The sequence below is a fragment of the Octodon degus genome, unplaced genomic scaffold (genome assembly GCF_000260255.1).
Source record: "Octodon degus isolate 3935 unplaced genomic scaffold, OctDeg1.0 scaffold00002, whole genome shotgun sequence".
NCBI lineage: Eukaryota > Metazoa > Chordata > Mammalia > Rodentia > Octodontidae > Octodon > Octodon degus.
In genome coordinates, this window is record NW_004524578.1 from 19547287 (window position 1) to 19562918 (window position 15632).

Consider the following 15632-nt stretch of genomic DNA (forward strand, 5'->3'; position numbering starts at 1 on the left):
GCATCCCCACCTCCCACTATGGCTGCAGGGCTTTAACAGCAGAGAGGAGTCCCTGAGCACCCCTTCAGGGTAACGGGTACCAAGTGCCAGCCCATCAGCACCCCCTGCATTTGCATTGAGAGTGCAAGAGAGTGACAGTGGCAACTTCATGTCCTGCCCTGCCTGAGCAGGGACAGGCTTAGCCCTGCTGGTTGCATCACAGCCCTGTGGGGCGGGGATCCCCACCCAGGGAGTGGCACTCAGGTCCCAACAGGCCCGTGGGGGTGGTGCTGGTGCTGGGTGGCGGGCACACCTGGGCAGGGCAGGCTGGTTCTCCCCTCTGTGGGAGCTGCGGCCTCAGCACCCCGTTTGCTGGGCAGAGCCAGGAACAGGGTCCTGGGGCAGCCTTTGGGATAGGGAGAGCACTGGTGGCCACAGGGCAGCTTTTAGATGGGGTGGAGGGGTGAGCTTGAACATGAACAGACAGGCACAGCTGGGACACGGCACATTCAGGAGGAGCCAGCACAGCGCTCACTGCATGGGTCCTGTGTCCTCATAGGCCGCAACCAGCTCACAGGTAGGTAGTGAACATCAGTACTTGTTAGTACTCCTGGAGTACTGTTAGGATTCCCATGGCAGATGGGGAATGAGTCCGAGTGACTGTATGGCCTGGTTGAGATAGTGCTCCTACCCCTCATAGGAGCAAAAAGAAAGAGCAGGGGATAGCTCGGGGCTTGGGACCAACCTGGTGAGGCCATGTGTTTATGCTTATAGCCAGACCCTGCTGGAAGCTGCCCAGGAGAACCAAAAGCCCTGTTGGTACTGGCCCTGGCGGGTGCCCTCTGCTACAGCCCCAGGACCTGGCAGCCATTGGCTAATTTTAAACCATGCAGGGTGTGCCAGCTGCTATTGCTTCCCCAGCAGAATGTCTCGGTGCCACAGCTGTGGTGCTGCCTGGCCCCCTGGGGCAGAGATGGCAGCAGTGTGCCCAGCCAGGCCAGGGTGGGGAGCTGCAGCTGCAGGTTGGCATGGGAGGAGAGCTTGGGGCTGCGAGGGGATGGTGGCAGGGGCCCCGGCCAACAGAGTTGGGCTGCAGCCAGCTCATGTCTGCAAGGCCTGCCCGGGCAACCTGCCAGCCAGCACCCGGGAATGGGAGGAGGCCAAGTCTACTCCAGGAGGGGTGGATGGACCTCTGGGTTCAAGCTCCACTGGGCTTGGCAGGAGGCCCCTCCCTGTGGGCAGCAAACAAAGCAACAACTCCCAGAGCGGAACTGGGAGCTGAGAGTGAGAGCTGGCTGCCTGGTGGGAAGGGAGCAGGCAGGCCTGGCTGGGGACTGCCACGGGGCCATCCACGTCAAGAACTTCCTGTCTGAGCCTAGGGATAGCAAAGGCTGGACCTAGGGATGCTTTGCAAGCATGTGTATGTGCGTGTGTATGTACACGCATGTGTGTGAAAGGGTATACTGGGGATTGACTCTAGTATCTTCACACTGAGCTACATCCGCACCCACTTTATTATTATTATTATTTTTAATATATTTGGTACAGGGTCTCACTACACAGTTTGGACTTGTAACGATCCTCTTGTTTTCAACCTCCCTGATGCTAGGGTTATAGGTGTGCACTACCTTGCCTGGTCTCCCTGGCTGGTTCAGTATACCTAGGAACAGGATTGCACAGCCTGTGGTGCCAGGGATCGAACCCCAGTCCCTGTGCTTGCCTGAGCAGGTGCTTAGTTCACTGAGCTATCTCTTTGGCCCCACACCCAGTTTTGTTTTGTTTTGTTTTGTTTTTTTCAGAACTGGGGATTGAACTCAGGCCTTTGTGCTTGCCAGGGAAGCGCTTATTCCACTGAGCCATCTCCCTGGCGCCCTCACACCCAGTTTTTAAAAATACTGAGACACAGTCTTATTAAGTTGACCAGGCCTATCTGGAACATGTGTTCTTCCTGCTTCAGCCTCCCTGAGTACTAAGGTTAAAGGTGGCACTCTGGGTTATTGGTGGGTGGCAAGGCCGTCAGTGCCCTGGATGGAAGGTTCCACCATGCGCCTTCCCTTGTGCTGAGCTGGGCAGGGAGGCAGCAGGCAGCTGAGCTCTTTTGTACACTGTTTGCATTTGTGCTCGCTTTGTGCCTATTCTCTGGTAGCCTTTCTTATATCTCGTCATTCTCTCCCTCTTCCATCATTTCTTTTTCTTCCTTGCTTGTGTGGCATTGCATATAAAGTATAAGTTTATGTACAGTGAAACACGCAGATATCACAGCCTGACCCATTTTAACATTTGTCTACACCTGAAAAACCAGCCCCATATCAAGAAACAGACTATCTCCTCACCCCTGATCTTCCCGATCCCTACAGGCATGTGAGCTTGACATCACTCACCATAGAAAAGCTCTGTCTGGGTCTATGTACAATGGATTGCAATGTGTTACTCCTTCGTTCATTCATTCATTCATTTTTGAGACAGGATCTTGCTATATAGTTCAGGCTGGCTTTGAATTCACTATGTAGCTTAGACTGGGCTTGAATTTTCAGCAATCCTACCTCAGCCTCTCAAGTGTTTGGGTTATAGGCATACAACACATGTGTTTTTTTTGTTTTGTTTTGTTTTTGTTGTTTTTTTGCAGAACCAGGGATTGAACACACACCCTTGTGCTTGCCAGGCAAACACTTATTCTACTGAGCTATCTCCCCAGCCCCTCATGTTTATTTTTTGTTGTTGGCTTATTTTTGTTGTTTTGTGTTTTTGAAACTTTACCTTTTGTGTGTGTGTGTGTGTGTGTGTGTGTGTGTGTGTGTGTGTTACCAAGGATTTAACTCAGGACCTTGTGCTTGCCAGGCAAGCACTTATTCCACTGAGCTGTCTCCCTGGCCCTGTTTTGCTTTTTTGAGACAGGGTTTCACTATGTAGTCTTTTTTTTTTTTTTTTTTTTAATGTATTTAGTACAGGGCCTTTAGAGTCTACAGGGTCTCACTACATAGATTGGACTCATAGTGATCCTCTTGTTTTCAGCCTCCCAAGCACTGGGATTACAGGTGCGCACTGCCATGCCCAGTCTCAGTCACTGTCTGAGTGCTCCAGGGGCAGGGCCAGCACGACAGGCCAGGGATAGAACCCCTGGCCCCTGCATCTGCCTAAGCAGGCACTCTAATCTGCTGAGCTATCAGGCTGGCCCTCACTATGTAGTCTAAACTAGCCTTGAACTCACATTGATCCTCCTGCTTCCCAGTTGCTGGGATTATAGGCGTGTGCCACCATGCCCAGCTGGGGTGCCCATTTTACTTTTTGTTCTGTCTTTGAACTTCTTGGGTGTGCATGGGAGAGAATCTGAGAAGCAAGCAGAAGGGCCAGGTTGTGGGTACAGAGGGAATGTTGCTTTTTTCTTCTCTTTTCTTTGCTGTGCTCCTTTTCCAAGCTGCCTCTTGAGCTCTTTATAAACCCCGACCTGGCTGAGAAAGACTTGCCTCCATCCAAAGTGGCAGAGGAAGCAACAGACAGGTCCTTGGCTTGCGAACTACTCTGTGCACAGGAAGTCCACTGAAATGAGACTTTTCTCTGTAAGCGGCCCTCCTAGGTTTCCGGTCTGGGGAGAACACATGAGCCAGACTGCCATGCAGAGATGCAGACTGGAGGACCCCTCACCCCAAGCCAGCAGGTGGACTCTTGTCATCAGTCCTGTGGTGCTCCTCCTGGGGCGCCGTGCTAGGCAGCAGGGGTTCCGGACACGGGGGACCTGTCACTGCAGCTGGCATAAAGCACACTTCTAAAGCATGGGCAGCCCTGAGGAGAATATAATTAGCCACCAAGCAAGGCTGTGTCGGCCCCTGCCTCCTGGGCTCCGTGGGGAGGACGGCCAGCACACAGGCCCTGTGTTGCCAGTGTGCTCAGGCAGTTCTACCACACTGTGTCCTAGGAGCTGCCTGGTGCTGGGACCGGGCTCTCAACAGACACTGGTGGGGCAGGCAGTGAGCAGAAGGCAGAAGAGCCAGTGCTGGTGCTGGCACTGTGATTTTGAGATTTCTTACCATTTTTCTCCCTAATATTCCTATAGGGGGGCCTGCCAGTTAGCTCAGTTGTTTAAGCACCTGCTTATGCAAACGCAGTCAAGCGCAGGATGCCTCAGTTTAATCCCCAGACCAGCCCTTAGAGCAGCCTGAGCCAGGCCAAAAAAAAAAAAAAAAAAAAAAAAAAAATCCTTTCTAATATTCTTACAGAAAATATGGAGACATGTGCTAAACTGTGTAATAAGAAGAACACAGAGCTCACTGCTCCAACCATAGGGGCAGTGATCAGACCTGATGGAGGTCCTGGGGCATCCCATTCACCTCTTATTTCCTAAGTAAAGAACTAGAGTACAGGACCTGGGAGATAGCTCAGTAGAATAGGCGCTTGCCTGGCAAGCACAAGATCCTGAGTTCAATCCCCAGTACCGCCAAAAAAAAAAAAGAACTAGATTAGCACAAGCTGGGCCTGGTGGCACTCATCTGCAATCCCAGCACTCAGGAGGCTGAGGCAGGAGGATCACTGTGAGTTTGGGGCCAACCTTGGGCTATTAGTGAGTCTAAGCCCTAGATTACAGTCAGATCCGCTGTTACCCCCCCACTCCCAAAAGATTAGCACAAAGACTTTGCCAGTATTGAGCAGTTGTTAAAGTTATGCCATATAGGGCCAGGGATGTAGTTCAGCAGCATAAGCATCTGCCTGGCAAGCAAAAGTTCCCTGGTTTGATCCCAGATATCACACACAAAAGACAGTTATGTCACAGTCATGTTTTTGTGCTTTCTATACAATATACACACAATTTGTTTTTGCCAAATAAATTGAAAGTAAGTTGGGGGCTGGTGAGATGGCTCAGTGGTCTAAAGCACCTACTTGGAACAAGCTTAGCAAAGCACAGGGACCATGGTTCAATCCCCCAGCACCACATGCCAGCCAGCCCCGCCCCCTGGTGGGCTGAGCTGGCCACACACACACACACACACACACACAAATTTTTTTTAAAAAGAATGTAAGTTGCAGATCTCATGACATTTCACTTTTTTCTTTAATGTATTTGGTACAGGGTCTTACTATACCTTAGACACCTAGCGATCCTCCTGTTTTCAACCTCCCCAGTGCTGGGATTACAGGCCTGCACCATCATGCCCTGTCTCCATGGCTAGCTCAGAGTGCCTGGGGGTGGGCAACACAGCATGCTGACAATCGAACCCCAGTCCCTGTGCTTGGCTAAATCCACTGAGCTGTCTCACTGGCCCATGATGATCTGCTGTGTCCTCATTATTAGATCTGGGTTAGGCACTTTTGGCAAGGATTGAGTGAAGGACTGACATTCTGTACCTCTTGCCTCCTACCAGGGGTGAACTGTGTCATATAGTCCTACTGCTGGCAACAGGACTTGTAACCATAAATTGGTAGGTGCCAGACCTCTCCCTTAGGGACACATTTTCCCTTTGGAGATTACCAAGTCATCAGTGGGATGCACTTTGAGGCCTTGTTTAATACATAATGTAACATGTAACTGCCAACCCCAAGTTTCCACATCCCCCAGTGATCCTTGCTTAAATCTAGATTTTTCTAGTCCTATCATCTCTTCTGCATTTATCAGGCAGCATTTTTCTGTAGAGAAAAGCTTCCTTTCTTTCCCTGCTAATTCTCTCTCAGAGTTTCACAGTGGACTAATGGATTGCATTTTAATTTGATGCATTAGAATCCATTATTTCATTTTGCCAGTCTATGTTCAAAGTGGCCATCAAGCTGGTTCTGTCCTTTTGACTTGACCCCATTTATTTTTTATTTTTTGGTCTTTCTGATACAACAAAATGCTTTCTGTACTGTGCCCTTCCCCTTTCCCTTTCATTTCCTAAGGAGTCCTGGTTCCTTTCACTGGAGGGTGGCGTGTGGAAACAAAGATCTGGATGCCGCGTCTCCTTGCTCATAATTTTGTCAGTGACTTGTGTAAAGACAGAAGGGATCCTTAATTAAATTTACAGATGACTCAAAACTGGGAGGGGAAACCAGATGTATAATAGAACCAATATGACCTTGATGGATCTAATCTGGGTCAGAACCAGAATTCAGGGAGAGAATTAGAAGGTCCTGGATGAGGTTGAAAAGTTAATTACATGACTAGGTTTGGGGGAACCCTTTACTTACTAGAAGGTGGTATCAAAGTAGTTTTTGTCATTGGTTAACATGAGTCAACAGTATTCTGTGTCTGTTAGATAACATTCATTGATTCACTTATTCACCCAGTCTTTGTTGAGGGTCAGCCTACTACGTGTCAGGCACCGTTCTAGATGTTTGGGATATGTTAACAAATCCAACAAGCACACATCCCTGCCTTCCCTGTCATCCTTTGCCCTCCCCAAGAAGGGGAGCATTGGAGGGATTCATACTCAGCTACATCTCCACCCCCCTTTTTTATTTTAAGATAGCACCTTGCCAGGTTGGTGGCCCAAGCCTGTAATCCCAGTACTGGGGAGACTAAGGTAGGAGGATAATTAGGAGTTCAAGGCCAGCCTGGGCTACAAAGTGAGCTCAAGGCCAGCCTGAACTGCATAAGGAGACTGTCTCAAAAGACAAAAAAAAAAAAAGGAAAAAAGACAGCATCCCACTCATTAACTAGAGTGCCCTCACTGGGATTCTCCTGCCTCAGCTTCCCTGAATGCTAAGATTTACAGGTGTGTGTCACTGAGCCAAGCTCATTCAAGGGTTTTGAGCAAAAGACATCCATGACCTGACTTTCACTTTTACCTTTGTTTGCCTTTCTTAGACAGGATTTCACTATGCAGTTCAGGCTGGCCTTGAACCTAACTTTTAGCCCAGCATAGCCTCCAATTCACAGCCATCATTCTTCCACAGCGTCATTAGTGCTGGCATTACAGATGTGGGCCACCATGCCTGCTTCACTTTCACTTCTTTTTTTTTTTTTTTGGCTGAACCGGGGATTGAACTCAGGCCCTTGCGCTTGCCAGGGAAGCACTTACTGCACTGAGCCACCTCCCCAGCCCATTCACTTTCACTTTTAAAGGCTCACTGTGGCTGTAGTGTTAAGAACAGACTGTGTAGACCAGAGGAGAAAGCAAGACCAGTTAGTAAGACTCTTGGAGTAGCCAGAAAAGAGAGGTAGGGCCCAGGGTGGTAGTAAGTAGTCAGAATGTGGATTTGCTAGTGGATTGGATGTGAGGAATGAGAAAATACCGGAGTAGAGCTTTTAAGCCTGAGCAACTGAAAGATGGAGTTGCCATTAGATGAGATGAGGGAGGCTGCAGATGGATCCTGTTTTGGGGGAAAAAAGGGGGCAATTAGGAAAGTCATTTGGGATATGTTGGGTGAGCTGTCAGCCAATAAAAGGGTTGAGGCCCTGGAAATTCAGGACAAAGCAGAGGTCCAGACTGGAAAGACTGGGGACATCTTTGGTTCTAGATGCATTAGCTCCAGTCATAGAAGCAAAGCATCCAAGACCTAGGCAATGGGAGACCCACAGGTGCTGGGTGCCGCAGCAGGCTAAAGGGCCACAGAAGGACATGGGGAGGTGGGGTTCATAGACCAGGCGTGCCATGGCTGCAGGAAACACGCAGACCCCCGTCTTAGTGCTCTGTCCACTCTGATGGTCACTTGCGGTGGGACAGGTTGTGGCAGCCCTCAGGAGTTGGGAGGACAGGAAAGGAGTGGTTGTGAGTACAGCGATTTTGGCCTGGGCTGAAGAGAAGCTGGCCTACAGTTACAGCTAATTCCTGGAGAAGTGGTCTCCACCGCCACGGAAATGACTGCTGCAGGTTGTCAAATTCCATTTGGCTGTAACTACAGGAGAAATTACATCTTACTGTAAAATCCTGGCGCAGTCAGAAAAAGCTGAAACAGGTTTCCCAAAGGCCACTTATCTTGTGATCAGTGCACTTCACCATCCGGCTGGGTCTTGTGTTTTGTAATGCTAATGAATTTCCAACTCTTTGACTTCAGAATCCCCTAATGGGTCAGGTCGACAGTTGGGAAGCCCAGGGGCCTGCAGAGTTGAGCTCCGGAGCCGGGAACTTAGGAGCTAGGAGGATGGTGGCTGGTCGTCTCTGGGATTGCACTGCGGCCTTCGAGGGTCCTGTCCCCCACCAGGCCACGTGCAGGCTGTGGAGAAGGACTCAGCCTCTTGGCAGCACAGTACATTAAATCCTATTATCCCACTTAAGCTAATTTTGCCCAGCCCCCGGCCTTCGCGTGCTCTGCTTCGCGTGGTCAGAATTCTAAACACGGACAACCCCGCAGGGGACCTGGTCTAAGTGCCAGCGCGCAGCGCACACGGAGCCAAGACCTGCGGTGTATCGACCCTTGAGGAGACAGGACTCGCGAGCCGCGAGCGCCTGCTTCTGCCCCAGCTCTGCAGAGTGCAGCCTGTCTCAGACAGGTGGGTGCCAGGGGCGCGCACGGGTGGGGGCAGAAAAGGAAACGAGGCCTGATTTTCCCTCGGGCCGCAGATCCACACCTGGACTGGCGCTGGGTCCCTGGAGGGCCTCAGGGGGACCGAACCGGGTGGTGGGAGGCCCGGGAGGTGAGGGCCGGGGGTTACGTCCTCTCGTCCTCTCCGGGCTCACTCGAGCAGACTGCACCCAGCAGGCGCCCCCGCGGGCTTCCAGCGCCCAGGAAGAAGGAAGGGAGAAGGGGCGGGCCGGGCACCGGGAGCAGGGAGGGGACGGCAGGGGAGGTTGTGACTCCTTCTTCCCCCTCTCACTTGGCCCCGCGTGCTTCTGGCAGTGGACGCTCACTTGGCTGGAGCACTGCACTCGGGGGACCCGGGGACCCTGCGCCCGCGGCTGCACACGTGACCGCGCCCCTCCCCCAGGTCCGGAGGCGGAGGCCTGGGCTCTGGCTGCGAGGCGGGGCCGCCCCCGGAGACGCCAGTGGAGCCACCTGAGCCCGAGCAGCAGGACGTCGTCGCTCGCCGCCCAGAACCGAGCCCGACGCCCCGCGATGTCCCGGCCGAGCTCGCCCCGTGCCCCGCCGTTGCTGCCGCTGCTCGCCCTGCTACTCCTGTCGCCGGCCTCGGCGCGGGCGCGCGGCCCCCGAATCAGCCTGCCGCTGGGTAAGTGCCGCGACAAAGGAGGACCGGGAGGGCCGGCCGCCGACCCCCTCCTCTGTCCCTGCGAGGCCAGGGGGCTGCGGGCTGCGGCCCCTCTCTTCCGTTTTCGTTCTGGGCCAGGAGGGAGGGGCTCCTCGGTGCCACCCCCGCGGCCCGCGGGTGCTACCTGCTGGGTCTTTGACGCTGACCAGAACTCGGCACGGGGTGGAGGGTGCTGGGGCGGCGCTGGAACCACTATAAACACTGAGGTCCTGGTTTTCCCAGCAAGTCGCGGCAGGGCCGGGAGCTAAGGCGGGCAGCCTGGCGCCAGATCCCTGCTCTCCACCACTTGGGGCTCTGACACCCCCTTCCCAGGGAGCCACAGGACAGCCGTGGGTCCTTGCGTCCCCAGGCCTTGGGAGTGATTTCTTTACAATGACCTGGGAGTGCTGACCTGGAGGGTGGACTCCTTTACTGGTACTGGCCTCTGCCCTCCCCCTCCCCCCCCCAGGCCTTCTCTGTCTGCTCCCTTGTATCCGGTAGCTTCTCCAGCCCCTCTTGGGGCCTTGGGGTTAGAAATCAGAGGGACTTGGTTCTCAAGCCTATGTCTACTTCAGGTCAAGGGAATACCTTTTGCTCCCTGCAGGGGTTTTCCATCCACAGAATGGGCTCTGGCCCGGTACCTTGCAAGAGTAGCTTTTGAATTCAGTGAAACTAGGTGTTACCTGGGCATCCGGCTGATTAATGCCCGCCAGATGTTTTTTTTCCAAGCCCTTAAACTTGTTGATTGTCACATAGAATGAATTAGGTTAAAGCACATATAAATTAGAGGTTACAGACAAACGGTACCAGACTCTCTTCTTACAGCATCCCCACCCCTAAAAGCATCCTATTTACAACAGGAAAGGTTAGAATCAGCACTTAAATTAAGGCAGGGCCCTGTGGCCCAGAGTAACCGTATCTGAACCTCTATCTGAAACATTGTTGATGACCTGGGTTCCAGCCACTTAGTACCCATGTGACCTTGAACAAGCTACTTAAGTTCTCTGGGCCTTGATTTCCTCATCTGTAAAATAGGGATAATTACTGCAACTAGCTCAGGATTGGGAGAGTTAATTCATGACGTGTTTGAAAAGTCCTTAGAAGGACTTGGTAGAGAAACCACTCCGAAAATGTTAGTTCTGTTTCTTGCTAGGTGGTTCTGCTTTGGTGGGGCAGTGCTCGGGTGCTAGTCTGACCACAACCCCTAGTGCTCCAGCTCAGGAAGTGAGCAAGGAAGAACAGGTGTGTCTGGACCCAGGCCTTCAACCTTGCTACTTCTGTCCTGGTCACGATTCACTTACACCCTCTTAGCCTTGGGAGAAGGCGAGGAGGTAACCTCAACAGATATCTCGATGAACTTTTAGTGCCCTGGGAAAGCTGAGCCAGCTTGCCAGGACTGTCCATCACAGGAACTAAAAGAGTCTGCTCTCAGGGTGAAGAAAAAGCAGAGTCCGGGAGCAACTTGGGGACAGGAGTGGACCTGCTAGGCATTAGGTACGCAGCCCCAGGAGTGGGATCACTTGAGCTAGGTCCAGGCTGGAGTAGGTGCGACTGTCGCATGTGAGCACCTCCTACGTGGCTCATCCCTGTGTGTTTGTAGGTTGCAGCAGACAGGCATGCATCTTGTGCCCTATGCCAGTGTCCAGTGAAGGATTGGGAGGGCCTGAAATGCAGGCCACACTCTTCTCCAGGCTGGGGGTCCTGGAGGAAAAGACCCCTCCCACTGTGTTCTTGGGGCAGGGCCTGCTAAAGGGGACCTGTTTTCTAGTTCTGCCAAAGCCTTGGAGTAGTTGAGCTGTACCCCAGCCACCTGGGCTGGTGAACACATGTCCTCACTTGCTTGGGCTGCACACCCCAAATGCTCCCCCACCTGGGCTTCCTCCTGGCCCTTGTGACTCCTCTCCTCCATCTACTTGCAATCCTGGGGCTACCTTCGAGACCCCATGGGGCATCTCTGGTAGTTGAGCAGGCGCACCCTCAAAGCGTGGCTCGAGGCAGCTTCCTGCCTCATCCCTCGGGGCTTGTTAGATGTTCCTGGCACTGTGCCCATTGTGGGCAAGCCTGTAGTGGCCATTGATGCTTGGCCTGGGGCCCTTGGGCCTTCCTGCTTGCGTCTCTAGGGAGAAGGGCATGGAGTTGGAGGCCACGCCCCCTTTCCTGCCACCTGTCCTCCCACTACTGTATCCCCTGAGCCCTTGGGACTTGGTGCTATCATGCATCATGTTTGTGGTTTACAGCAGTCCTTAAAGTGGAGCTTCCCCTGTACTTTGCTTCTGGGGTTCATCGTGGATATCGTCACTATTGGTGACTAGCACAGTCTTAGGGCCCCCTGAGGGTCTTGTGTTCTCACCCAGTGGAAAGGAGCCTGAGGGGCAGTCCTCAGGGAATCTAGTCACTTGAAGTCTGTGAAGGGCATGGTTTGGTGGAGAGTATGAATTTAAGTTCTTTTGTACCAAAAAATGCCCTGTGGACTCCAGAAAACTGATTGTGCTCCAGAGCAGGGCAGCCTGGCCTCATGGGAAGAAGGGATCCTGTGGTTAGAGGTCTCCTGTTTGGCAACTAGATTACCAAAATGTGTCATTCCTCTGCCCCAGAAGTGTCTCACCAAAGCGCTCTGCGCATGGGATCTGGAAAGAAACCATGGCCTGCAGATGTGGTCACAAAGCCCCACTGAGGAAAGAACAGAGTGCTTAGCACTAAGCAGCTGCTGGTCCGACCCTGCAGCAAGCACCTGGGGTCAAGGCCCCAAGAGGCCCCCTTGCTGGTGCCTTATTTAGCCTTATGCTGGCTGGCTGTGGCTCAACTTGGCTTGAGTCTGCCTTCCCCTGAGTCCCATCAGCTGGCCTCTCAGAGGCTCCTTGGCACTCTGGCTGGGGAAGCTGGCTTACCACCTTCTCTAAATGCACCCCCCAGGGCAGCTCCCGGCCTCCCCCAAACCTGTCTTCGGGTTGCTAACATAGTACAAGCAGGACCTACCTCCTGGCTTCCAAGAGAATTACACAAAATAATGTATGTAAAGTGTCTGGCATGGTGCCTGGCACGTGTGTGTCCTCGTGGAGGGGATCGGCGTCCCCCGTCTGCTGTGCTGGCAGCTCCTGCCCACCTGGCTTGGTGAGTTTATTTACACCAGCTTGGTGCCTGCCGCCTGAGTGCGGGGCTGGCTGTGAGCATCCTTATCTTAGGAGCCAAGGCTGGAGGCACTGCCTCCACACAAGGGGCCAAGCAGTGTAGCCCTACCCTCCCTTGGCATAGAAATCACAGCAAGGCCCCTACAGGCTGGCTCGTGGCTAGGGGTCCTGCTTAATGTAGCCCATTTTTCATATGCCCCTGGTTCTTGTGTTCTGACGAAGGACTTCTTTGTCCCAGGGATTGCCTCTGACCCATTGGATCTGCACCCTGACCCCTGTCCTTTCTAGCTGGTGGACACAGCCTGGGTGCCAACACATTAGCACTCTAAGCTTACACAGTGTTGGGACACCAGATTTGGCTTGAACTTGAGGTCTCCTACCTCACCCTCCTGAGGTGCTGGGATGTACCTGACACTTTATAAAGCCACTGCTGTATGTGACCATCTCTACCACAAGGGCTTTAGCCAAGCCCCTCTGGTACTTGGTGACACAGCTATTGTTCCATACTACATCCTAGGAAAAGGTAGCAGGAGGTAACAGATACAGGGCTGCCATGGGCACCAAGCTTTGGTTGTCTTGTCTGACATCCTGGGTCACTGGCTGTCGTAGAAGGAGGTGTTTTGTCTTCCTCGTGGAGTTCTGCTTCCCAAGCCTGTGACCTGATCTTTTCTGTGCTCTGCACTTTTGGGTTCCTGGAGGCCCCTCCTCTGTCTAGCTCAGTGGGGTTCCGAGAGGGAGGGCATGTGGCCCGCGGTTCCATCAGGATGGTGGTGAAAGAAGGAAGCCCTTGTTCCAAGTTTTGCCATACTCAGAACAGGCCAGTCACCAACTTGTCTCCTGTCTTTGGTCCCCTCTTACCCATCCTCAGGAGACAGCCAATGGGGGAGGAAGAAGCCCACCCCTTGGGCAGCGCCAGCTGTGCCAGGCATGCTCCTGTGTATGGGGATGGGTTACTTTGTCTTGTGTGGAAGAGGACCTGCATCTTCTGCTGCCAGGATGGGCATTCGGAAAGATAGGAGCCACGCTGGAGCCAGCTCCTCAATTCCAGAACCTTTCTGCTGATTTGTACCAAAGCAACAGAAAGGCCCAGCTCAGCCCCAAGTCACTGCTGGCTTATAGAGCCCATCTGGTAAAGAGATTGGGGTCACTTCTGGAGGGGGTGTGGGGCCAGCCAAGGCCTCTGAGGACATGGCTGAGGTTACAAATGCGGCAAATGTGTTTGGGGACGTGGCACCCAGAGACTGGGTAGATGTCTCAGACGGGGTTTGCAGACAAGGCGGGGGCAGAGCCTGCCTGAACATATATTTTGTTTGGCCTTTAAGTGACTCAGAAAAATTTTAATTAATGCTATTTAAAACTTGGGAAATTTTATATAAAAATTCAGATTTCTGGCTGCTTTGAAGATTTGGCAAGGCTGGGTCCCTTTCCATAGCACAGTAAGCATCAGGGCCTCAGCAACAGCCACCTCTGCAGAGGTGTTCACTCATGCCTCCAGGTGGCCATGCTGTCCCCTCCCATGTCCCTAGCTTCCTGCTAGAGTGGCCATGTGAGGTTGCCCAGGAAAGTGGGCTGGCAATCCTGCAGGGGAACAGGAGTAAGGTCAGGGGCATGGGGAGGAAAGGCAGCAGGAGGTGGGACCCTGAACATGTGTGGCACCCGGAGATGCGCTGTCTCTATCTCCAGCCATCCCACGGGGCCTGTGGCTTACACAGGGTGGGTGACTTGCTGGGGTCACACAGCTGGTCAGTGATGATCTTGACTGTCTTATGCCTTCTGCCTCCCTTCACATCTGAGGCCCCTCTCTGGACCAGAGCACTTCATATTAGAGTGTTCTGGCATTATTTATTCAGTCAGTAAACATTTGCGGCCTAATTCCCTTGAACTCACCTGACATAAATATGGGATACAAATACCGCAAGACTCGTTTTTTTTTTTTTTTTTTTTTTTTTTTTTGGTGGAACCGCGGATTGAACTCAGACCCTTACGCTTGCCAGGGGAGCTCTTATTCTACTGAGCCATCTCCCTGGCCTTAAAACTCAGTCTTGATGCTGGAGGTGTCTCTGCTTGATGGAAAAGACAGTGTCACTGGTGCACCGTGAGGTGTGAACAGAAACTGTGGGCACTCGAGAAGGAACTGAGATCCAGGAAGGCCTCTTGTTGACGGCGGAGCGGAGTCTTAGGGTGCATGTGCATGAGTCAAAGGGAAGGACCTTGGAGACTGAGGTGGCTGCCTGGTTTGAGATTAGAGATGACAGAGGGGACCTTGAGTTGCAGCTCTGTGTCATCAGTTACAATGGGGGAAGGGCATGGAGACAGTGGAGGTACAGAGATACTAGATGCCAAGCCAAGGGGATGACTGGAAGGAGTGGTGTTCACAGAGGATCTCCTTGGAAGAAGGGGCTTGGGGTCAGGAGCCTTGTGTGGTTGACATGAGGGCATGGATTGTTGCTATCAGAGTGAGAGATGCAGGGCTGATGCCCAACCCCAGAGAGCAAGAAGCTTCCGGAACACAGTCCTGAGAGTGGAAAGGTACTTAGTAACAGACTTGAGGTGGGGGCATAGGTTCGAATCCCAGTCCTACCACTTCCTAGTTGAAAAAGGGAGACCACAAATCTAACCCCATCACAGTCATGGTAGGATTACATTACTTAATTTACTGAAGGTGCCAAAGTACTGTTTTCGAGGGGGTGGAGGTCCAGAAAAGAGACATGGTGTAACCCCTGAGACAGTTTGGGTACACACTGGGTAAGGCCATCCCTGGCTCTGGAGGGCTGACACCCACCTGCCCACTACCCTACCAATGTGGGGCCTGCCCCTGGGGGAGAGCAGGTGGGAGGAGTGGGGACAGCCAGCTTCTGCTGTTCTCTTCGAAAGTTTGCCTAAGGAGTGGGGAAGGTGCAGAGGTTTCTAGAATGGATGTTGAAGAAAACTGCTGTCTGAGTTGGGTAAGTCTGAGGAGGTGGGGGCTGCAGTTGAGGTCATCTGTGTCTGGCAGCTCTAGTTTCCTTGGGCTTTCTAGAAGAGAGTGGGACCTGTGGGCAGAGGCCTCAGAAGAGAGTGGACCCTGGTCAAAGAATGGCGGTGCTAACCATGATTCTGGGGGTATACTGGGGGGATTGCTACAGCCTGTGCTGCTGTGGCAGAAACCCACCACATATAGGCCACCTGGGGTCAGGATGGGCCCTTGGCATGGGCAACTAGGAGAGGCATTCCTCTTTTTTTATTTTTTATTTTTTCAGAACCGTGGATTGAACTCTGGATTGAACTCAGACCCTTGCACTTGCCAGGCAAGTGCTTATTCTACTGAGCCATCTCCCCAGCCCCCCTCTTTTTTCCTCTTTAGTGTTGGGGGTTGAGCTATTTTCTTGGGTTTGTTTGTTTTGGTTTTTTTTTTTTTTTAAACTTTATTTTATTTTTATTTATTTGAGAGAGAG

At 52.6% G+C, this 15632-nt stretch overlaps 1 protein-coding gene across 8 annotated transcripts in view; it reads left to right on the plus strand.

Moving 5' to 3' along the window:
* Sema4b (semaphorin 4B) overlaps window positions 1-15632 on the plus strand; it is a 39191-nt gene that overhangs the window by 5636 nt on the left and 17923 nt on the right. For 2 of the 8 annotated variants that reach the window (XM_023710414.1, XM_023710392.1), the window contains exons 2-4: window positions 2606-2641; window positions 8239-8377; window positions 8813-9052. In XM_023710414.1, coding sequence (XP_023566182.1) covers window positions 8941-9052 — 112 coding nt within the window. In that variant the 5' untranslated portion in view covers window positions 2606-2641; window positions 8239-8377; window positions 8813-8940. Of the gene's footprint in view, window positions 1-2605; window positions 2642-8176; window positions 8378-8724; window positions 9053-15632 lie in introns of all 8 variants that reach the window. The other 6 variants (XM_023710393.1, XM_023710396.1, XM_023710408.1 and 3 more) reach the window with 4 other exon arrangements.